The 25,091-nt window shown below is 33.9% G+C and overlaps 2 protein-coding genes across 10 annotated transcripts in view; one reads left to right on the top strand and one right to left on the bottom strand.

The window, feature by feature from the left end:
* The window catches only part of LOC149790505 (thioredoxin domain-containing protein 3 homolog), a 57,745-nt gene extending 41,535 nt beyond the window's left edge, over nt 1-16,210 (bottom strand). For 4 of the 9 annotated variants that reach the window (XM_089972551.1, XM_089972556.1, XM_089972559.1 and 1 more), the window contains exons 1-3: nt 16,119-16,210; nt 8,994-9,109; nt 5,820-5,923 (exon numbers count right to left, since the gene is read on the bottom strand). In XM_089972551.1, coding sequence (XP_089828677.1) covers nt 5,820-5,923; nt 8,994-9,084 — 195 coding nt within the window. In that variant the 5' untranslated portion in view covers nt 9,085-9,109; nt 16,119-16,210. Of the gene's footprint in view, nt 1-3,565; nt 3,670-4,441; nt 4,546-5,819; nt 5,924-8,993; nt 9,116-16,118 lie in introns of those variants that run through there. The other 5 variants (XM_089972554.1, XM_089972558.1, XM_089972552.1 and 2 more) reach the window with 4 other exon arrangements.
* A 250-nt stretch (nt 16,211-16,460) lies between these two features.
* Nucleotides 16,461-25,091, top strand: part of LOC149790504 (vacuolar protein sorting-associated protein 8 homolog) — a 119,089-nt gene continuing 110,458 nt past the window's right edge. Inside the window, exons 1-2 of the mRNA XM_089972550.1 lie at nt 16,461-16,518; nt 24,499-24,573. Coding sequence (XP_089828676.1) covers nt 16,462-16,518; nt 24,499-24,573 — 132 coding nt within the window. The 5' untranslated portion in view covers nt 16,461. The remainder of the gene's footprint in view (nt 16,519-24,498; nt 24,574-25,091) is intronic.

Below are 25,091 nucleotides of genomic sequence, written 5' to 3'. Positions count from 1 at the left end.
AAAACCCATGTTAATCAGTAACTTTAACAGTAACTGTGGCTTACTTCATGTCAAGTTAGCACAAAGGGACTGCCTACAAAGGGTAAAAAGTAATCAACTCTTCCTACCCTTAACAAATCACCTCTGAAGACAATTTGCAAGTAATTACGATTTCAAACAAAAGTAATAGATAATAGTAAAATTTACAAAAAACTGATAACAACTTTTTTATATTTGGTTCAAAATATCAACATATTATCATCCCTGTTAAAATTTTATCTTTGTCAACATAATCTGAATCAAAATGTTTTTTTTTATAAAAAAAACTAATATTATTCATAAGTGAAAATAACAGTTAATAAAATTCTTAGTGGCAGTCTCTAACGTATGAAGTGGCATATACATATATGTGATCAAGTGAATTATTTGTGGATAAAATTAAAAATGAGAAAACTTCTATCCTTCCTTGCAACTTATATAATTCTAATCTAGCACTTTTGAAACTAATTGAGATGCATATGATGATCTCATTTCTACAAGGCACTATGAAGCAGAAAATCAGCATTTCTACAGGATTTCATTACCATGTAGAGGTTATCTTTCCTTTGCAAACTATTTGACAAGAGACATCTGGACTCAGGTCATAATTATTACTTTTGGTTCAGTAACCAAAAATGAAGTCCCAGAATATTTTTAGAGCATTTTATTTTCTCATTTTGGTGATGATGCATGCAATAGGATTTTGGCACTTTTGGTACTGATTTAAAGGAAAATATTGATTCATTAGAATATGACCATTATGTGTATTTGATGATAGTACATAATGAGTAATGAGGCATTGTTACTGGTCTGGAAGTGAAATCTCTGACTCATTGCATGTTGTTTTCTTTACAGTCCAGCCTCTAAAAATATGCCAGTAAGCCTATGACAAGAACATCACCAGAAGTTCATCCATAGAGATATTTTATATTGACATATAGGATTTGGGAATGCTGAAAAGTTCAATACTGACAAACACAGGTGGGGACCGTATAGCTAAAATGATTGTGATCTGAGGTCATCTCCTTCAACATTTGACTACTGAGACAGCTTATTGTGCAAATACTATTTATGAAACAAAATCACTGATATATAAAGAATCAATGTAAATTCTTTATGTTTTCATGGCTAGGAGGCCAATAATAAATCAATGTAAATTCTTTATGTTTTCATGGCCAGGAGGCTAATAATAAATCGCTGTAAAAACTTTATGTTTTCATGGCTAGTAGGCCAATAATAAATCAATGTAAATTCTTTACGCTTTCATGGCCAGGAGGCCAATAATAAATCAATGTAAATTCTTTACGTTTTCATGGCTAGTAGGCCAATAATAAATCAATGTAAATTCTTTACGCTTTCATGGCCAGGAGGCTAATAATAAATCGATGTAAATTCTTTATGTTTTCATGACTAGTAGGCCAATAATAAATCAATGTAAATTCTTTATGTTTTCATGGCTAGTAGGCCAATAATAAATCAATGTAAATTCTTTACGTTTTCATGGCCAGGAGGCTAATAATAAATCAATGTAAATTCTTTACGCTTTCATGGCTAGTAGGCCAATAATAAATCAATGTAAATTCTTTACGTTTTCATGGCCAGGAGGCTAATAATAAATCAATGTAAATTCTTTATGTTTTCATGGCTAGTAGGCCAATAATAAATCAATGTAAATTCTTTACGCTTTCATGGCCAGGAGGCTAATAATAAATCGATGTAAATTCTTTATGTTTTCATGGCTAGTAGGCCAATAATAAATCAATGTAAATTCTTTACGTTTTCATGGCCAGGAGGCTAATAATAAATCAATGTAAATTCTTTACGTTTTCATGGCTAGTAAGCCAATAATAAATCAATGTAAATTCTTTACGCTTTCATGGCCAGGAGGCTAATAATAAATCGATGTAAATTCTTTATGTTTTCATGGCTAGTAGGCCAATAATAAATCAATGTAAATTCTTTACGCTTTCATGGCCAGGAGGCCAATAATAAATCAATGTAAATTCTTTACGCTTTCATGGCCAGGAGGCCAATAATAAATCAATGTAAATTCTTTATGTTTTCATGGCCAGGAGGCTAATAATAAATCGATGTAAATTCTTTATGCTTTCATGGCCAGGAGGCTAATAATAAATCGATGTAAATTCTTTAAGTTTTCATGGCCAGGAGGCTAATAATAAATAATTGTAAATTCTTTACGTTTTCATGGCCAGGAGGATAATAATAAATCAATGTAAATTCTTTACGTTTTCATGGCCAGGAGGCTAATAATAAATAATTGTAAATTCTTTACGTTTTCATGGCCAGGAGGATAATAATAAATCAATGTAAATTCTTTATGTTTTCATGGCCAGGAGGCTAATAATAAATCGATGTAAATTCTTTATGTTTTCATGGCCAGGAGGCCAATAATAAATCAATGTAAATTCTTTATGTTTTCATGGCCAGGAGGCCAATAATAAATCAATATAAATTCTTTACCTTTTCATGGCCAGGAGGCTAATTATAAATCAGTAAGAGAACTATTCTTCATAATTTTAATTGTTGGAGTGAAAATAAACTATATTTGGAATTACAGGAAATGCTTTAAAAGTATTGAAAAAAAATGTATTTAATGTATAACTTGAACAATGACATAATTAATGGAAAAAATCCTCTTTCTGGATGATTCATTGACAGTTATAGAGTCTCATTTCAAAAATCAAGAACAAATACTTTGTTATTTTCTAGAATTGAAAATTTAAAAAAATTATTCACCCTATTTGTCAGTATAACAACATGTATGTTTTAATCTTATTGTTTACTGAACTGGGCTGAACTAAGAGACTGTATTTTCATTTGAACTGTAGACATAATTTCAGTTTAAAAGGTACATACATAGTTGAAAATATGTTGTATAATCAAATTATTTTATAATAAATTATCAAACTTTTCTCAAATGCACCTTCATTTTGGAAATGAATATTATATATATTATAGTATGTGCCTCTTAAACAAAGACAACTTCTATTCTGTTCTATAATCATCACCTGTTCTGTATAAATTCTTCTCAAAACTAGTTTAACATCAAAATAAATAAGCCCAAAAGTGTAGTTATATGTGTTTCTTGTATTACATAAATAAAGGATCTTTGGGCAATCAAAAATAAAAAAGCACAAACAAATTTGTAAGTGATACAGGCTGTCTCTGTACGATAGCAAGTTTTAATTCATCACTCTTTTAATACTGTGTAGTTAATTAAACGTTCAGTAAAGTTATGAGAAAAATAATTAAAATTAAGAACCTGCTAATTAAAGGCACATGTCTTGCTGTATAACCTGCTAATTAAAGGTACACGTCTTGCCGTATAACAGGGCAAAGGTCCACAGTACCTGAGTATATATGTATACCTAGCACAAATAAAAAGATCCAAATAATATTGTCTAAAAAATCACATCTACAGGAAATGACTACTTTATCTAGACTGTACAAAGAAATATATAAGAGCTGTCACACTAGTGCCTGCTACTATCATCTACTTCTGATTATGTTCATTACCAAAACTTACAATGGAAAATTTAAGCAAATCATCACCAAGTTCATTTTTAAGGCGGCGCAAATTAGCAACCATTCCTACACAGGGGCCACACCACTCCTGATACACATCAACAACTGGAAAACAAAACCATATCTAAGTTAGAATTATGTTCCCACTAGGATTCACATGTCCCACATGACATAAGTTGAGATAGGTATACCTCCAAGACTTATAGAACTGGCAGAAGATCGCAACAGATTCTCACGTGATGAACCCATGCCTGATGATAAGCCCAGTATCCCTTTCGCACAATGTTGGCAGGTTGTTAAATAAGAAAGGTTTCTACCCATGATAATAGTGATTGACCCCCAATTTTGAAAACTCTACACAAATGGCAACCCAGGCTTATCATAAGAGTTAGTTAAATTCAACATTCACTGTTGCAATGATCGGACTCCACAACTCCAGTGAGTTCTGATTATTTTTTAATTAGAAAAAAAATTGTTGCAGTACCATCTCAGGCAAACTTTACAAGTTACATTCTATAATCTTTTCCTTTTTACTGGGAATATACTGTAAATCAAATTTTCACAGAAGGGTTTAGGGCATGTTTTTCTTTTAGTAGATTCTTGCTTACTGAACTGTAACATTTAAAATTAATGTATATGTCAATATAATAAAAAAATCAAGAAAATCTGAACATGCTTGTGGTTGGGAATAAATATTGAATTTGTAGGAAAAAAGTGTGACAGAAGGAAACTCATCCTACACTGCCACCATAATAATTCTTAAAAATGAAGTATCAAAATTTTCAACAAAATGTAAAATTTGCCTGAAATTCCCTCATTCCACTTGTTCTTGTTACAGAGTCTCAATCAACACATATATACATGTACAGTTACTTACTACAGCAAAATTAAGTAGGGCATCGCCCAAATCCAGTTTTATACGCTTGAAGGTACCAAGCATTGCGGCTGTTGGCCCACACCAATCCTGGTATACATCTATCACTGAAAGAGTACCTTTGAGTTAACCTAAAGCATGAAGATTGGTTAAACACAAAAACATTATTTAAGTCCAGCCACAATGATCCAAATGAAAACTCACAATTACAGATATCTGAGTGAGCCAGCTGTCATATACTGTATTATTTTGTTTCTGTACCCTTTTATCAATGAATTTTCACTTGTACAAATAAAATAATTATAAATAAAAATAATAATTCTACATATAATAATGTAATCACAAGCAAGTGAAAAGCTTTATGATTTACAAATTAAACACAGAAAATCAAAGAATTTTATGGATATTACAAACTGCAAGCCTTTATGGCTTAGGTTGAACAATCTCAAAAAAAAATCATTCATGTTCATGGTATTTTAAATAATTCCAAAATTTGTATCACAACAGTTGGATTATTGAAGCTAGACTATATGTATATTTTGCATTCAAAAGAGCATAGGTATTACTAATGTAATGACATTAAATATACTGAAACCAAAATGTAAGGTTCTCTGTTAAAATATCTGCAACTTAAGACATCTGTGATTTGTGACATCTGGGGATTAACAAAAGTTTTAGCACATGATAAGCCATGCATGGTGGCAAGTATGTGTATATTTGTGGAGAACGAATCTGGGAAAACCCCAAGGAGAACCACCATCTGACAGGAAACTAATGACAAGCTTTCTCACATACCAACATTGGTCAAGCCAAGACACAAACCCAGAAGTGCAGAAGTTAGATGTGAGTGATCTGTTTAACAATTCCCAATAAAAATCCTCATGTAATGTCCATTTCTAAAAGATCAATTGCTTACAAAAACAAATACCTGTTTTTTTTTTCTGTTTCTATTACACTGTGCTTATATATATATATATATATATATATATATATATATATATATATATATATATATATATATATATATATATATATATATATATCTATATGCATTGTCTGACAACATATTTTCATTTTATAATTACTTTTAATATGTTGACTCCAAAAGAAAACCACAGAATAACATTACATTTGGTTACTTTAGTAATACCTCTGTACTGATGTAAAGCAAATGGGAATTTTGAAGTTTCCCATTAGAATAACTGGAAATAAATGTGCTTCTCAACACAAGTTGAAGCAGGTTCAAGCATGCATATATCACGTCTGAAATAACCAAACAAAAAGTCATTATGCAATATTGAACAGAAAACTGTGCAAATATACATGTAATACTGCAGTGCCACGTCTGGATCACATTGAATATTTGCCTTCAGCTACTTACCACGGCAAATTTAAGAAGTTCATCACTGATCTCATTGCGATACTTCCGAAAATTACCACTCATTCCCTGACAAGGTCCACACCACTCCTGATATACATCCACCACTACGTTGTAAAATAATCATGTAAAATGTTTACATATTATTTATTTACTGATTCATTGGAAGCATTGTGTAATCTCTGAACTGCTTTTAACAAGTTTAGACATTAAAGGTTATGTACAATATGTTTCTAAGCATGACGTCAAGGATGTCACAGAGTTTCCCCAAGTAATAACAAATTTGCCACTGCAAAATGTGCAGCATACTAATTTTTGGGCGTAAATCAGCTTATCCTCAAACGATGATTCCATTTATATTGAAGGCTTTATTTAACATATGGCTGTATTTGCAACTTTATTTCTTTAGCTCCAAACCTGATTTGAATGTTAATTTCATTAACAATACAGCATCACTGATGAACACTTTGGTAATGTCCTAGCCTGAAAAAACATTTGGCCAATTGTCTACTTTAATCCATTCATTATAATTAGAAAGCATGATGTTGCCTTTGATTTCTGAAAGTGCAATTTTCATCAACAGATAATCCAATTATGACAATGAATGACATGATTAATAGAGTGGACTCCTTCACAGGAGAATGGTTTGTGTTGTTTAGGCTTTGGACATTGTTTTTTTAAACACTAATTTAATTCAGAAGACAAAAGCCATAAGGTGGGCTTAGTCCAATAAGACCAGAAATGTTGCTACGAGTCTCTAATGCACAGCAACGAAGACTCTGTAACTCAGTGGTTAGCATTTATTATTCCTATGCAGGAGTACTGTACAAGTAATTTGATTCCCAGGCCAGGTTGGGTTGGCTGCTGTATGGTGTCCTTTGGCAAGATCTGTAATGGAATGTTGGGTGACATGTTATGGAATGTTGGGTGACATGTTATGGAATGTTGGGTGACATGTTATGGAATGTTGCCCAAACACCACAAAACACATCATCATATGCTTTCACTTGTTCCTGACTATGGTGCTCACCCTGACAACTTGAGTTAGAATACAAGACAATGCTGGTCAATGCTTGGTAAGTTCTGATATCTTTATTCTTGTTTATACTCACATGAGAAGTAGCATGAGTTCTAACCTGAGAACAAGGTTCTTGACGTTATGTCAAGAAGAACCACAAGAAATGTGCTCACATATTACAAAACTTGTTCTTGTGTTTTGCACAAGGACTGTGACACATAAACCACATTACCCAACAAAAAAGTAATAAAGCTTCTAAATAAGATACCTTAATGTGGGCCCACTCAGAAATAATAAATTACATAGCTGATGCACAGTAATTATATACATAGATCTAGAAAACAAGCTAAAAGAGACTATCAATCACATAAAGTACACACATAGGTTAGTCAATCTTAAATATCTGGATGTATCCCTTGGGTAATTTAGACAATGCAAGACTGCCTCATTTAATTTATTAACCCTTGGAGATTTTTGTCATTTTCACCGGAAATTGGAGTAGGAAACACATTTTGGGGGCTACTTCTGAATATATCCAAATACATGTACATCTTCTTCCAAGAGATTTTTTCTATAGTCAGATGCCTAGTTGTGTTAGAAACATCTTAACTTTTTGGCTATTTCACTTGCCCATGTGCAGAAGGGTAAAAACTGGAGTATTTTTTTTTTTGCTTATTGAACCCATCATTTTTGTGTCCGAGCCACTTTTAACTTGAAATTCCTAACCTATCCTACATTTTGCAAAGATTAATCTGTCTGTATGCAGTTCAGACTGGTCTGCCTTATATCTCAGTCAAAAATGTCTAAAATCCTGACATAAAATTTTATTTCAACAACTGGCAAATATTTGGTGTAAAATAGTTGGGTCTAAAAATATGTTTTTCCCTGTAATATGAGTAGATTTTTGTTGATGTTGTTGTTGTTGTAGGGTTTAACGCCATTTTTCAGCACAAGATAGGCTATACATGGCGGCCAGTATAACTGGTGGAGGAAGAACCCTGGAAAACCCAGGGAAGAACCACCGACCCACGAGAAGCTACTGGCAGGCTTTCCCACGTACCCACGCTAGCCGAGCCTTGGACTCGAACCCACGCAGACAGAGGTGAGATGGCAGTGATCCGGAACAGTGAGCGCTTTAGACCACTTGGCCACTCGGGGCCCCAATATGAGTAGAAAGTCCAGACTATTTTTGGTATCATTGTAGAGCTGCATCTGTCTACTTTTCTGTACGAAACTCATTTCGGTGAATCTTAAACAATCGTGACATTACAAAGCTCAGAAGTAGGGCACTACCTTAAGATGCATAAACATGGTGCCCGAGGTTAATGAGTTAATACTAACATGGTGCAAAACTCATACACAAGAAAACCAAGTTGGATTCCAAGACCAGGCTGTGATGACTTCTCAGATTTGTCATAATGCAAGAAATTATTATCTTATTGCCCAACAAAATATCTTAAGGTTTATGTCCACACTAAATTGGTCATTTGACCATTTATTTTAGTCATATGACTTCAAAGAAAGAGCACAACAAAAACTATATTGTAAATAATTCTAACTGCTAGCACTACCAATAATATATTGTAAGAAATGATAATACATGTATATTAAAAATTTGATAAGAACTACCACATGAACAAACAATGTATTTTTATAGTTTCTAAAACTTCACCAAAACATATACATTCAATTTTTAACTGACCCCTTAAACCTGTAGTTACCAAGATTAGGTTACTCAGCAATAACATCAGTGACCACTATGGTTTGAATATATGACCGATATGGAGTGAATTCAATCTTTGTGCATGTGCTCTCCTGAACAATGGTGACGGTGATTGTTTCAAAATAGATTTAAAATGTTTTGAATTTTAGTTGGTGTAATTACCAAATTGTGAACATAAATCTCATGGTGTTTTGCCATTAGGATTTGATTGATCATAGTGTGGACATAAACATTTTAGTGAGCTAATGAAAAATGATGTTTCTAACACAACTAGGCATTAGGTTATTGGAAAATCACCTGGAAGTTGATGTGTTAGGATGTATTCAAAAATAGCTTTCAAAATGTATTTCATACTCGAATTTCAGGCGAAAATGACAAAAACCTCATGGGGTTAATGTGTTAACACATGTGGCATGACTAAATTACTCTATGTTACCCCAGACTCCTTCTTTTGACACCATATCCTCCCATTCTTCTTGTGTTTCTATCTCTTGCTGAAGTTGAACTTCCTGCCTTTTCCTTGCCATGACTGTACCACCTCTCTATTGGCTCCTAATAATAAAAAGCATACATAAGTAAAGTAAAATTGAAAGCATTTGAATTTTATTTGATATATGCAATTCAATTTGCCCAAAATTTCTTAAGGATTGCTATTAAAATTTTTGTGGTAAAATGATCGTATATTGTCACAAGACATGGGTGAAAATCTGTTTTGCTCTCTTTCCACCTGCAGTTGCCAGGTGATAATAATTTCTCCTTTCTCCTAAATATACATAAACCTGCCTCTGACCATTGCAAACCTAAGGAAATGAAATCTTAGAAGGTTGATCTAACATGATGTTTCATGAATAATAATAACAATAATAATAATAGTAATAATGAGGACTTTGTATAGCAACTAATCTTTAGAAGCTCTAAGCGCTTTACAACATTAGATAAGATTCACTATCATTGTGCCAATCTGACTTTCTCTTTCAAACAGGTCACTCATCAATCAATAAGGGGTCAATTATGTTGATCAAGACAAAGTGATAGGAATCATTTAAATGTTGTGACCAATTGTTAGTTTAAAATGATTCCTATCACTTTGTCTTGATCAACATAATTGACCCCTTATTGATTGATGAGTGACCTGTTCCAAATTACACCCAAGTGGATTACCCCTGAGATCAATGAGGCAAGGCACCTAAGAGATAATTTCCACAAGAAAAAAGACATGAAAAGCTACAGAAAGTGGAGAAATAAAACTAAGCACCTGATAGATAAGGCAAAAGAGAACTACTATAACAGGCTATTAATGAAAGTAAGAGTACCAAAACATTGGGGAAGCATCTAAAAGAGCTGAACCCACCCAATAACAGTTGTCTTCTCCCTAGACTTAAGCAAAATGATGATATAGCAACATCTGTACAAAACATTGTGGAAATGTTCAACAATTTCTTCATAAGCATCTCCAGTAACAGTATTCAGAACCAGACTAACATCCCAATTGAACTTGATGCTCTTCTATTATTTATAAGAGCTAAAATTCCTGATGATAATTATTATTCAATAGCTAATGTTAGTGAAGTTGATGTTTTTGATATGCTAATTAAGGTTAATATTAATAAATCCTCTAGATTGGATGGTTATTGGTACACGAATTTTTAAAATTGCTGCACCAGTAATAACAAAGTCACTAACGCATCTTGTAAATTTAAGTATTATGAGTGGTAATTTTCCAGAAACACTGAAATGTGCAAAGGTTACACCTATCTTTAAGAAAGGAGAAAAGGAGGATCCAGGAAATTACAGACCAAAATAAATTCTACCTGCATTGTCAAAACTATTTGAAAAGCATGTAGCCATTCAGGTCTATAAATTTTTTGAAACACACTCTCTATTTCATAAAGCGTAATCAGGATTTAGAAAGTACCACTTGTGCCAAACAGAACTTACCAAATTAATTGATCTTTGGCTGAAGGAAATGGATAATGGACATATGACTGGGATTGTTTTCCTTGACTTCAAGAAAGCCTTTGATCTTGTTGATCATGAAATTCTGCTGCAAAAGTTGAATTGTTACAGGTTTGACAATCCTTCTTTAAACTGGTTTAGATCATACCTAAACCAAAGGTCTCAACAAGTAAGCATTGGCAATATTAGCTCTCAAACTCGCACTATTCATTCAGGAGTCCCTCAAGGCTCAGTTTTGGGCCCTCTCCTCTTCCTTATCTATATCAATGATTTACAATTAAATAGGGCCTAACCGGAAATCGACTCGGACATTCGCCTCGGCCGAATATCCTGTTTTTCGGTACTACTTGGAAGTATTCGCCTCGGCAAATAATACGCGCACAAATGGTTACAAGTAAAATAATTCATTAAAATATCGACCTTTTTAAAAAAAAGTTTTTTAATACAATAATTTAGTTAAAAATAAATTATAATTACACAAACAGTTAACATTTAAAGTTTAAGCTTTGCATATGATAATGAAACAAACGGTACTCTCCAGAGTCGCACCTACTACTCAGTTCGTGCCTGGATCTGGCAAATAGTACATCCAAATAATCGGATTCGGTACTTGGTGAAAATTATCTACTCAGTTAGGCCCTACCATTAAATAATGAATCCACAAATACAGATTTGTTTGCAGATGATACAACCTTGTATACATCTAGTTCTGATACTGAAGTTATCCAAATGAGATTAAACTCAGACCTTATTAGAGTCCAAAACTGGACACAACAAAATAGGATGGTAATTAATGAAGGTAAAACAAAATGTATGATTCTGTGGACATCACAAAACCTACACAAATCAGGGAACCCAAAACTATCTCTTGCAATAAATAATCATCCATTAGAAAATGTAAAACATGAAAGGCTTGTATGTGTCTGTAGATAATAATTTATTATGGAATGACCATATTGATAAGCTTTTTAAAACACTGTCATCCAAAATTGCCCTTCTCAGCAGAATCAAGAAATATTTACCTATGGAAACTCGCAATCCATACTACAAGTCATATATTCTTCCAACAATGGATTATTGTTTTAATGTATGGGGAAACTGTGCTAAATCTGAGCTTGACAGGATTTATAAACTTCAGAAACAAGCAGCATGTGTAATTTTAGATGCATCTGTTGATCATCCCTCAAAAGCATTATTTACAGAACTCACATGGTTCACAATATATGACAGGATAGATTTTCACAAGGCAGTTCTTTTATATAAATGTCTACCTGGAACTGCACCAGAGTATCTTCAGGACTTATTCAGGCCTTTTTCAACACAATACCAGTTGAGATCGACATCACATGGAAACCTTCTAATACCAAAACCAAGAACAGAGCAATTTAAAAAGAGTTTTCAATACTCTGGTACAGTTCTTTGTAATAAGCTTCCACTACATGTAAAATCTGCTGAAAATATTAGAGTATTTAAGAAAAGATATCATGAGCATGTATGTGTTTCTAATAGATAATGGAATTTAGTATTTTAATACTAAACATGTTAAAATAAACACTAATTATTCATATAATGTGCATTGTTATACTCTCCTTAAGAGGGCCTCAGGGGAGAATAGTCCTTGACTAATGAGTCACCCTCTATAAATAAAGCATTATTATTATTATTATTATTATTAGTTTCTATATACCAATCAACAGTCAACTGCAGTGATAATTAATCTGTCCTGCCAAAACCAGGTGTATTTACAAACAAACCCAAGTCTGAAAAAGTGGAAATGGTACTGAACTAGATTTCAACCAAAATCTATTGTGACAACATTAATCTAGCAATGGAGTAATTGGTCATTTCACTGAAACTATCTAATGACTTCATTAATTGAAACACCCTTGACCAAAATCTGCTTCCGTTAGAGTAATATAACTGATATCATCTCAATGAAATTGTAAACATTCTGGCTTTTGATTTATCTTGTAACCTTTCTGTGCACATCTTTGCAAAATATCTGGATTATAAGTATCTCATAAAATTGTAAAATAAAGTTACAATTAGTCCTTCTCAAGAAAGCACCTCAGTAAATGCCAGGTATATGTATTGACATGGTTTCCATAGCAGTATAATGTATATAGCACACCAGACTTTTAATGAACAGTGATGAAAATGGTAAATCCTTAAAAATAAAATATATTCACAATTTCTGGCTCCAAGAAGTGACCAAGCAAACAAATCTGGTTTCATTTAAAGTTTTCAAACCTAATTGCAAATATGTTCTGTGTATTTATTATATATATTTACTTTGTGTAATGCTATACAAGTGTGAAGTAAGTTTTCTTGTGAATCAACATTGCATAGCAATGTGGGAGTTATTTTGTGATACTTGATTGCAGAATCTCTGAGAGAGGGTAGAGCATCCACGTAGCTCCATCTCTATTTTAGTCTAAAAGTCATTTTATAACATAGCCAATAAAGTCTGTGAACAAATCTAGCTGCAATTATCATTGTCCATTTCATTTTTTCACTGCCATATAATGTTATCTGAATCTTTCTGACATTAAATTTCTCAGCAGTGATCAATGGACTCTCCCTCATTTCATTTACCTAGTCAAATTGCTTTCACTTTTCTGTTTAAACTAAGACTATCTGACAACACTGTGTACTTTCTACAACTTATTCCTTCACTGGCTTTTAGAGAAAAAATTTTGTGTTTACAGAGGAAGTTAATTTGTCATATGACCGACTAGTTTTTAGTCAGGTACATTTACATAATACATTTCAGAATCTATGAGAAACCACTACATACCATTTGTGCTTTATTGTGACTGGATATCATCCATACTTGAGCAGAACTATGCTAAGTTTCTTAGCTGTGAGCTTTTCTATCTTGATATTTATATGTGTTAATAACAGCCAGTAATTATAAAAGTGACAAAATATGACATCTAAGAAACACATGCAGCGGTATCGATAATTAGATTACTTACCTGTTTGTACTCATTGAAGTCATGTATTTTATGAGCATGTTGGAACAAATAATGTGCAGAATTTAGAAATCAACAATTATTTGTGAGGTTTCCATTTGTCGACTGCATTATGTGTCTCCTCATGAGGGATACATCTGACATATTTTACACAAATATGCTGGCCATATTAAAGGGCTGGCCAACCTAAATGGGCACATTTCAACTTGTATTCATTGGTGCCAAGGGATTCTAGATGCAAAAAAGGGGGGGCCACAGGTTGAGAGGGAGGGCATGTTCAAAATGGGGAGCACTATATATGCATTTGAGTCATATTTTGACTGTGTACAAATGGTATTTTGGTATATTTGGATAGTACTTAACAAATTGAAAAATTAAATTGGTAACAATAACAGGAAATCAAATTAAAGTGATTTGTTAATAACATAAGACTTGTGTACATTTTTTCAAACAGGTATTTTATTAAAGTTGTACATTAATACAGTCATGTAGAAATGTTTACTGACCTTAACAAACATATAAACTGTTATTTTAAAATCAGTTTATCCAAAGTCTTTTCATTTCTGATTGTTCAATGCTCTGCACATTAGTTGTCAATAAAGTAGATTCCTGGTAAAACTCATTCATTGCTCTAGACTTTTTACAATGGGGGCTTAACAGTAAACCGAGTCAAGAAAAAAGCATGTTGTATTCTAATTTAACAAATGCAGAGGATAATCTTCTCAAACATCTCTTTTTTGGTACCCCTCTATCAATTTAAAAAAAAGAAAGCATTAAGGATAAAAAAATATAAACAAAACTTAATCACTTCATACATTGATTTATAATTTCTAACCGGATTGCACCAAAGGGGTCCCTAACACTGACAAATTATTGGCATTTCAATGCCAATGGAAGATCCCATTGCAAGCAAGCAACAGACATGCTTGCTGTCCATTAAATAAATAGTCTGTATCATTAAAATAAAAAAGTATTATCCGCATACTATATTTGCAATTCTAGTTTTCATATTTCTAAAACAAACTGAACACAGAAATAGGATGAACTCTTGTATACATGTGTTCAATGAGACATAAATCCAAAATTTACATAATTATTGAGATTTTCAAAGACAGTGAACTACATCACATCTGTGGCTTGAAGACATTGAGTGGCCCATGTAATATGGGTACCCTGTTACAAACGAAACTCTTGTCTGATTCAAAAAGCCTTAAAGTTGACACTATTTATTATCCCCTTGCAACAATAATGTTAAAAGTTTTAAATCAAGTACTTAAATGACTAGATTTTGTGCATTTTTTATCCCTTTCATTTTTTAAATTGGTTAAGGGGGTGCAAACAAACTAGAGGGTATGCTAATATTAAAGTTCATTTTTTCCCCAATACATTCTGCTTTCACAGTAATATCACAGCGCAGGGCATTATATCCAATTTGCACTGGATCACACCTCATCCAAACATGTCCACTTACTTTAACACTGATCTTGTCTTATGAATTTGTCATTGAGTTTATATAATGACTGCCAAGAGAATATTGATGACCAGGAGCAAAATAAAGTGAAAAATCACCATTGCTGAAATAGACCAACAAGTAGATCTCTGCCTGAGACCAACAAGGCCAGGCCATATTTCATACTGAAGCTTTAACCTTCCAATCAGTTCTGACTACTGGACACTCGCAAGCAAGTAATACATTTATTTTGCCTGACCTTTGTGTGTGAATGGTAAGTAAAATCCCTATTCTTTTCAACCATGGCATTAAATCCTTCGGAGCACAAACATTTGTAATATTAATCCCTGTAAGAACACAACACCTATGTATCCATCATTTATTAAACTCTTTTTAAATTCCAGATATATGTATGGAAAGCAACATTATCCAAGGCAAGAGTAATGGTATGACTTAACTGCAGCTCTGTTGCAAACAGTAGTCAGTTCTGCATTGATGTAGTCCTTGCTAGAAAGTTTCCAAGCATTACTATTGTCTGTGGGTGATCCTGTTTTCCACGCATGAACCAGCAATTTATAAAAAGGTTATTAAATGATGGGTACACAAGTGTTCTGTTTTTACACAAGTGTTCTTTTCTAGTAGGGATTAATATAAAAAAATATGAGTCGTCTGAACGATTTATTGCTTTGGGTAGAAAGAAGAAGGATTTTACTTGCCATCTGCATATAAAGGTCAGTCAAAATAAATGTTTTCATTACTAGCAGACGTCGACAGTCAGGACTGATTGGAGCTTGACAACGTTAGTATGAAATACGGCCCGGTCTGGTTGGTACCATAACTGTCAGAAAAAGAAGAAAAAAACGCGGATATATACTGGTCGGTCTATTGAACGTCGAAAGAACCTGTATGACTTGCACTTTAGAAGGGTTTTAAGTTCGCTGTCTTCGATCGGTATATATTATTTTCATGACTTTCAGTATCAAGCTTTGCGACCTGAACCTGTCACACTTTAAGTTTACAAGTCCATGATCAATGAGTGATAAGCTCCTTTCAGCCCTAAATTGCACTGGACTGGCAAGTGCCCCAAACACAAACTGTTTAAATGATTTAATTTTACAAAACTGAATAAATATTTTCACTAAAAAGTAATGCATGTGGTAAGAATATAATCTTTTTTTACCTAAAAGCCTTCAATCTCTTGAATTTTGTATCTTCCCAAACGCGCTGTTACATGAACTGTTTACAGGTTGCTGTAGAAGCAGTAACAATAATTTCCGGTGATTTTTATTGGTCAATTTACATCTGCCATATGTAGCTTACGGAAAAATAGTAACAAGTAAACGATATTTACTAAATAAGAAAAGTGTATGATGGTATTGTTTATAATTATAATAAATATCAGTTAAATGTCAAATATATATATTTATTTAAAAAATAACAAAATAAGTATATAATCAAGTCTATTTTTAATTATTATTTCGTTTAATATATTAGAAACATTTTAGCATAACCAAAGATGCAACATGGCGGACGATAACGGAACTGGAGGTGTTGCCGCAGAAATAAATTTTGATCTTGAAGTAAATACAACTTTCTCAACACACATAAAGCCTTGAAAATATTATGCATTGCATATTCTCTTGGATACTGTCGAGACACTTGTTTTAATACAGCAGCAAAACCACTGCCATTTAGTTAATGTGTACAATATACCAGTTAACTCACAGGGGCTCGTTTCGTTGCTTACATTTTAACTACCAGTCATACATATAGTATAAAATAATACAAGGGTGGACACTTGTCTCCTTTCTCGCGCGACCTATTCAAGAATGAACGCAGATGTTTCAAGCTACAGATCGCATAGCGTAATAATTTTTTTAGTACCAATGTTCAGCTCAGGCATTCGACTTTGTATGCCTATCCAAAGTTTTGGCTTACTATCATATCTTTAAGAAATGCCAGACCGTTATTTCACGCTTTTGCTCGACATGGCCGTGATCGCGCCAGCTTAATATGCAAGTAAAATCCGTCTGAATGGAATACCGTCCCCACATTGGTCAAAAGAAAATGACGTCCTGCATTTAATTATAACTTATTTTTAGTACATGTTTTTTAAAGTCTTTGGTGTCTGGATAATGTGACTGGGTGGGACATGAAACTAAATATCTGTGGCTTGATGCCCCAGTGCTTGATATCACTATAAACTGCGACACTGCAGACAATGTAGTGATTTGACTGAAAAATTAGTAAAGCTGTGTTAAGAATCCAAATCACATGCAGACACACACATATCACTGGCATCTCGCCTTAGCATATGTGGGATTGAGTCTTTGCTTGGCTAATGTGTGAAAGCTTGCCAATAGCTTCACATGGGTTGCTTATTATTCCTCGGGTTTACCTGGGTTCTTCCTCCACCAAATGTACTGGCCACCATGTGTATCATGTGCAGAAAAATGGCATTAAACTCAGAAAAGTAACAAACACATCTCCTTTCTGGATATTAATACAAAATAATGAAACAATGACATATTTCACAAAGATCTACTTTCCCTTTACGCTCCTCACCCAAACCTCCCCACTCCAGATATAAGCACTCTCCATTTCATACTAAGGAGCGCATGCGATATAAATCCAATCTGTCAATCAAAAATTACTAAGGAGCTGCTTTGGCTGAGTGGTTAGCATGCCATACTCACAACTGAAATTGTACTATCTATCTACATGTATATCTATCTATAAATATGTTGACGCAGTCACACTTGACTATTAAGCAACGGGTGGTACGTGGTCAAAGATAAAGATGGAAGTGATAGGAAAGGCAGAAATAAGTAAAAGTGTGTCAGTGTACGTTTTCGTCCCTTCATACTCAGACCAATCTGGCTACCGTAGCGGCAATGAAATATGGAACTCTCAACCGGCATAGCCCTGAGAATCACTAGGTCTTACTTGTAGCTGACTAGTTCATTAGAATGTGATTTTGGAAAGCATCTGCTTGTGAGATACCAAGTCAGGAGCTTCTGCACTTATTGATGGTAATTTGTTCAAAGTCCCTATTGTACATGGGAAGAAGCTGAACTTGAAACAATTTGTCGATGATGACTTTAATTGGAACTTTTTCCTGTGGTTTGCCATAGTTTGGCTATATGCCAGAGTCCGGTATTTGTCTGCTGGTATGTCCACTAGGTTGTTTGCAATCTTGTACATCATGGTTAGCTGGGCCTTGGTTCGCCTGGACTCGAGTGATTCCCACTGGAGATGGCTGAGCATTGCACTGACACTGCTAGTGTTAGGATATTTATTTGTGGTAAACCTAGCCGCTGTCCTCTGAACCATCTCTATCTTATTTGTTAGATCTTTACTATGTGGGTTCCACACAGTCGAGCAATACTCAAGACCTGGTCGAACCAGAGTGAAATATGCCGCACTTTTTACTTCTTCATTGTTGATTTGGAGGTTGCGGAACAGGAAACCAAGGTTACTGTTCCCTTTTTTAACTATCTTGTCTATGTGCCTTTTCCAAGAGAGGTCTCTAGACAATTCCACCTCGAGATATTTTGTTGCCTGCTCATTGGCTAACTTGTGCCCCTTAAGAGTATATTCAAACAAGATTGGTGATTTTTTCCTGTAAACTCTTAGGATGCTGCATTTTTCTGGATGGAACAACATACCCCAAGTTCTTTCCCAGAGGGCCAGTTGGTTCAGGTCTTCTTGAAGGATCTCACAGTCCTTGGAGACATTTATTTCCCGGTAGACTATACAGTCATCTGCAAAAAGTCTTGTGTTGGATTTGACACTTGCAGGTAGATCATTGATGAACACCAGGAAGAGTATGGGACTCAAAACACTCCCCTGAGGTACCCCACTAACCACGGGTGCTGGGTCTGATGTTGCTCCATCTACTGTAACTCTCTGTGATCTGTCTGATAGGAAATCTCTGATCCATTTCTGTGTGTTACCCCTGATGCCATAGTGGTCCAACTTACTGAGGAGTCTTTCATGGGGGATACGATCGAAAGCCTTACTGAAGTCAAGGATTGCAAGGTCATACTGCTTCCCTCTGTCTAAGGATTTGGCGAGCTCATCCACTAGGGTTATGAGCTGTGTTTCACAGCTTCATCTGGCACAGAAACCATGCTGGCAGTCTGTTAGAATGTTGTAGTGATCTAGATGTTGCATCATGTTGCTAACTATGATGTGTTCCTACCATTGAATCAGTCCAGGCCAACTTCTGAAGTGTGTCCTTCAGCAACGCACTTGATTACAGTTGTCTTGACAGTAAATAACCTACTTGTTTTGCTGTGCTGTAAATCTCCAAGCATACCAAACAAACATCCATTTCGGACTAAAAGCTGAATCATGTCCCACTTGGTCGAAAAAGGTGATGATTTTTCAATGTTGCAATCCTTATCACGTGTTTGAACTTGCTTACATTTTTCTCCCACTGACCAAAAATTTGAACAATAAGGACTGTATTGAAGTGTTGCCAAAACATAAATGAAATTATTTAATTCATATTAATACACTCCAAGTAACTGTGGTGAATAAAAATTAGGCAATTAAATCTTACTTAACAAAGAGGGCATTACAAGAAGTAATAAATTGGACAAGCAATATTCTAGAAAATGTGCTTGATGTGCTTATATTTATAAATTTGTCTTTTGATGCCAAGTAATTGTTTATATGGATCTTAATAGCTTCTTTGTAAATACCTTTGGACATCACCCATGAGTCCAGGTATGACATGTGTTGAAACTTGGATCATTTGTCACATATGACATTTTGGAGATGTGTAAGGTTTACAGTCAAGAGTTATTTGAAATTCATGCAAAATTTCCCTGGGCACCATCCCATTGGTGTGATCAAAATTCCATAAGTTTTGGCTTTGTTTTTACCCATAGTACACAATTCATTGACCCATACATGTGACAGAACCAGGAAATCAGATCAATAGATTTTAAAAAATTGAACAGTAGGATTTCTTATCAAAAAGTTTGATGGTAATTGAAAAAAACATTTCCATTTTTTTTCTCCATAATATGTACTTTCTACATATTATAAGAAAACAATACATTTTTCAAATGAATCTGATTTTGATGGCAATGTTACAATAATAATTAATTCATATGAATTAGGATTGTGAGAAAGTTAGAGTTATATAATTTTATATATCATTGCAATAGTCTGTTATCAAATCTATGAGCATTTTAGTTTCCATCACAAGTTTACTGCCTGATGTCCACTGATGATATTCATTGTGATTATTAAATTTCACACTTAACAGGTTGTCAATAGTTTTTCTGGTCGGTGTATGCATATATCCGGATGTTATAATTTCTTCTTCCATATATTACCGTATTTACCATATATGTTGGGACACCATAAATTAATTTTTAAAGTAATTTTTTTTGTGCTCTGTGTGTTTTTGGACACATTGTCATTTCAAGTCATAAGTTGTGGGACACCTTTTAAATCAATCAAAAATTTTACATGTCGAAAAATGGACTGTAACTGAAAATTTATTTTAAAAATATAAAACTGTGTACTTGAGATAAAACTCTTTAATCCACTGCAGCAGCATCTCATCAACATAACCCATCTCCTGCACATGTACAATCCATTCTTTTGGTGCATGAAAATTATTTTTGGCTGAAAATCACAAATCTGCACCAGTCGTGCTTATTCTCACACTTTTAATCTCCAGCTTATCATCAGTCTGTCCAGGAATGAGATCAAAGTACACGAGAATTTCATCATGTTAATGATCATATTGTCAGCGAAATCATCTTCTCTTCTGGTCTTCACAAATTGATCAAATGATTTTATTTTCTCCAAATCTTTTGGATGATGCTGGGTCATCAATGTCCACGTGCAAAGCACAATATTGTGTCACTTTAAAAATTATAACATAGCTCAGTTTATTTTTGAAAATTCTCATGAATACCAGTGAAAAGTAACAAAAGTAAGCTTCCTTTTTTGACCATCTTTGTATATTAAAAAAACAAAACAATTGGCACACTTTAAAGAATTCAAAGTCGGCTTCCGACGTCGTATTTATTTGTAATGTATTGAAATCCTTTAGAAAGGAATGGCTTCAAAGTATTCAAAGTTGATTTCCGAGGTCGGTTTCCTGTGTGATAAAAATAACCTTTGTCTTTATGTAGTGTTGGTAAGTTCAAACAATGAGTTTACTGCTCGATGGAAGTTGTGTTTATTCTTCACCATGGCTTCTATTTGATTGGCATCTGTAATTATAATTAATAGAAATGGGCATTGATGTTTGTGATAGATATTATACACAGCAATAACTTGCTTTAATGATGCTTTTTGTAACCCATACTAGCAAAAAGATTGTCACTTGCATGCAAGTGAATATATTTTCAAATAATGATTTTTTTTAGTGAGATACTGTCATATAGTTGACCTAGATATAACTCAGTCTTGGTTATTTTGCACCTAACACTGTGTCATGCAGGATTGGCAGTTGTCTTAAAGTGATCAAATGATTATTTCCCTCTTTGTGATTTTGTGGAATCCAATTTTCAATCGGATAACATTTTTAAACCTTTGAGTGCAACCAAGCATGTTTTGTTTCTCATGGCAAATGTCATTGCACAATATGTCATGCATTATTGGACATAAGCGATACATGCTACAATATGTACGTCTATGCTACATATAAGGAATTTATGGGTATATTTTATTCTTTAATGCTCATGATGACAAATAAAGGAATAAATGACAACAATACAAGGATAGTTTCTTTCATGTTATTATCAAATAAGCTTTTTGTTTATCTATTTTATTGCAACATGCAGTGGTGGGTAAGTTTGCAAATTCAGTACAAATTTATTTCTTTTGTTAAGTTTTGGGACATATGACCTAGATGAAAAAAGTTTCACCATTAGTGCTGCGACAGGAAAATAAATAAATTATTATTTTATCATGTCCCAATATATATGGTAAATACTGTAACTTAAAATTCACTTTGGATGAAACACATCATCTATCTTTACTACTTGCCTGTCTAATTTAAACTCTGATAACTAAGCATTGTATTTGTTAAGCGATGTCTTTTTTAGATTTGGGAGAAAGTGCATTTTGATATGAACTGACATAAAAAGGATAAGAAGTTCCTTTAAATATTATTGTAATTCACTTATCTCTGATTCTTCTCAATATCTACTACAGAAACTACAGAAAGTTGAAAACTGATCTGCTCAGATTATCCTTGGAGTAGAAAGAACTGTGCACACATTCCCTTGCTCTATAACCTACACTGGCTCCTGTTTGATCAGAATCAAGCACAAAATCTGTTCTCTATGCTACTTTTTGTTTACTGGTTCCAGTACAATATACCTATCTGACCTCATCTTTGAGTATAATCCATCCAGAAATATAAGCTCCTCGTCTGACACTCCTATTTTTATTGTTCCCCCGTTAAAGATGGTGTGGGGCCCCGAGTGGCCGAGTGGTCTAAAGCGCTCACCGTTCCGGATCACTGCCATCTCACCTCTGTCTGTGTGGGTTCAAGTCCAATGCTCGGCTAGCATGGGTACGTGGAAAAGCCTGCCAGTAGCTTCTCTTGGGTCGGTAGTTCTTCCCTGTGTTTTCCAGGGTTCTTCCTCCACCAGTTATACTGGCCGCCATGTATAGCCTATCTTGTGCTGAAAAATGGCACTAAACCCTAGAACAACAACATAAACATGGTGTTTGTTTTTGCAGTCTTGTATGTTTTTTACATTTTATCTAATATTATAAAGCACTTAGAGCTTCTGAAAAATTAGGTTTGGTACTAAGTCCACATTATTATTATTTTTATTATTATTATTATTCCATTGCTTAAACCATCTTATGTATAGTCTTGTTAATTGAACTCATCACAGCATTCAATGGAATAGATTTGGCAATAATATAAAATAATTCTTAATATTGGTTGTATGTGGTATCCAGTGCTATAGTCATATAGAAAAAGGTTTGATCAATTAGATTCTTCTGTAATACTAAAACTATGGATTCCTTCTTTTTTTTTCATTTTGCACAGTTCAATTCTGAACAGCATAAAATAGAATATTGTCACCCAAGGAATTGACACCGGAATTAATTTGTTTATATATCCACAGTATGTTATGATGTCACTCTATTATCAATATATTTCTGTACGGTAACCAATGTCATTTACTCAACTTTGTGGGTGGGTTCTACTTGGAGGTAAGGTAAGAGGTCAAGGTCATTTGCTTTAAGAGGAAAAGTGGTTTCCTAACCATAACTCATGTTGTCATTTTATCTACTTTTGCAAAACTTTGTGGATGACTTGCATTTGGGGTAAGAATCTAAGGGGGTCTACTAATTTTGGGGTCAAAATGTTAAAGATTAAAGGTCAATGTGGCTGAAAGAAAAGGACAATTAAACATGAAGTGGCAACATAATGTTTCCATGCAAGGTAATCCTGTCATTTCTGAACCAGCAAGTTCTAAAAGATTTCACCAGTTAAAGTTGCATGCCACATTTGAGGTTAAAAATGAAATTATTTGATTATTTAATACCAGAGGTCTCAGAAATGCTTAGTCACACATATTTGGACACACATTTTTTTATTTTGGATGCAGAAAATCACTTATGCATGAGCCCTCCATACACGCGCTATAACTGGGAGGCAAATTCAAAGGCTTGCCGGTCCTTCAACAACCTTCTGTGTGGGAAAATGTGTTGATCATTTTAGCTCTGTTGACATTTACAATGATGTAATTCAGTGGCTGAAAGGCCTCAAGATGTACATGTTGCCATTATGAAAACATGATGCAATAGTTTGGCTGCAAGTTCAAAGACTTCGACTTGTTGCTGAATTGTGGGAAAATGTGCTGATATTTATAATATTGACTGAATTCAGAGGCAGAAAGACCCAGAGATGTATATGTGGTCATTATAAGAGTACATCAAATCAACAAATTTAACTTATTATTATTGTGTTTTGTTTCCTAGTGTATACCAGAATAAGTAGTATATGTGACCTCAAAATGAAGACATGCAGTGAGGTTGAGACTTAGACAAAATGCCATTTGCAAAATTTGGATAAGTATTTTGGGTTTAAATGGCATTAATTGACTAAGATTGTAATGAGAATCATTAGAGAGCTTAAGTTGCTAAAACTGCTAAAACGGATAGTTTGGATGGAACATTAGCCAATTGTAAGAAAGTGTGTGATGCCTTGCTTAGTTTTTAGAATAAGTCCTTCGCTTGCATTGACAAAATTAAGTCTCACTCTAATGGACAAGCAAGTATATGTCAGTGGTGTAAAGTATTTGGAAAAAATAAACTCAATGAAAAGCCACCAGTTCTTCTCATCTGGACATTTAACCACTTTAGGTATGCATAATATGCTTTTAGGGACTGCAACCTTTGCTTGTAGGACTCCTATTTTTACCAGTGTAGGAGTCCTGGACTCCTAGTTTTAAAATCCTAGCAAGAATAAATAGATCAGGTTTTTATTATTCTTTCATAAGGTGCAATATCAATGACCTATTTCTCAGAATTGTTTGAAATTTTTACAAAATAAATTTCAGCTTGATGACTTAGAGTTCCAGTCTGACTTACCAACAGTGGAAAATCCCCCCACCCTTGAGAGCATCCTGAATGAGGTAAGCTGTCTTAAGAATTCTCCCAAGATAGTTACAGTGGATCCTGTTTCTCACTAACAGCATGAGAGCAGTGTAACTAGTTGCAGATTGGAATTTTATCCAAAAAATAGAGTATTGTATAATCTGGAAAGTAATAATGAATGCAGATTTTTTTCAGTTGCAAAGGTCATGTGTTTTGTTTTCATTTCCGCATGCACTTGACAGTCATGTAAGGTATAAACATATGTCCAAGACTACAAGATGGCTTCCACTGGACAAAAAGTGATTTGTGTTTTTAAAAAAATACATTTACTATATTTAGGTTTATTTTTATTTTTCCCTAAAAAGGTCAGTCAAGCTGTTTAAAAAGATAAATCATCAATATCAAATCACACAAGAAACAATTAGATCAAGAGTGGTTACCTCCTTTGACATAAGTTGACAGCTAAAAAAAATATATCATTTGTATGAAAGTTTTAAAATATGCAAAAAGGAACATGATTATAAATACTAAACATGTTAAAGAGTAATTATTGGCA

The sequence above is a fragment of the Sinohyriopsis cumingii genome, chromosome 10, assembly GCF_028554795.1.
Source record: "Sinohyriopsis cumingii isolate HCF-2022 chromosome 10, ASM2855479v2, whole genome shotgun sequence".
Lineage (NCBI taxonomy): Eukaryota > Metazoa > Mollusca > Bivalvia > Unionida > Unionidae > Sinohyriopsis > Sinohyriopsis cumingii.
This window is presented reverse-complemented; position numbering and strand designations above follow the sequence as displayed.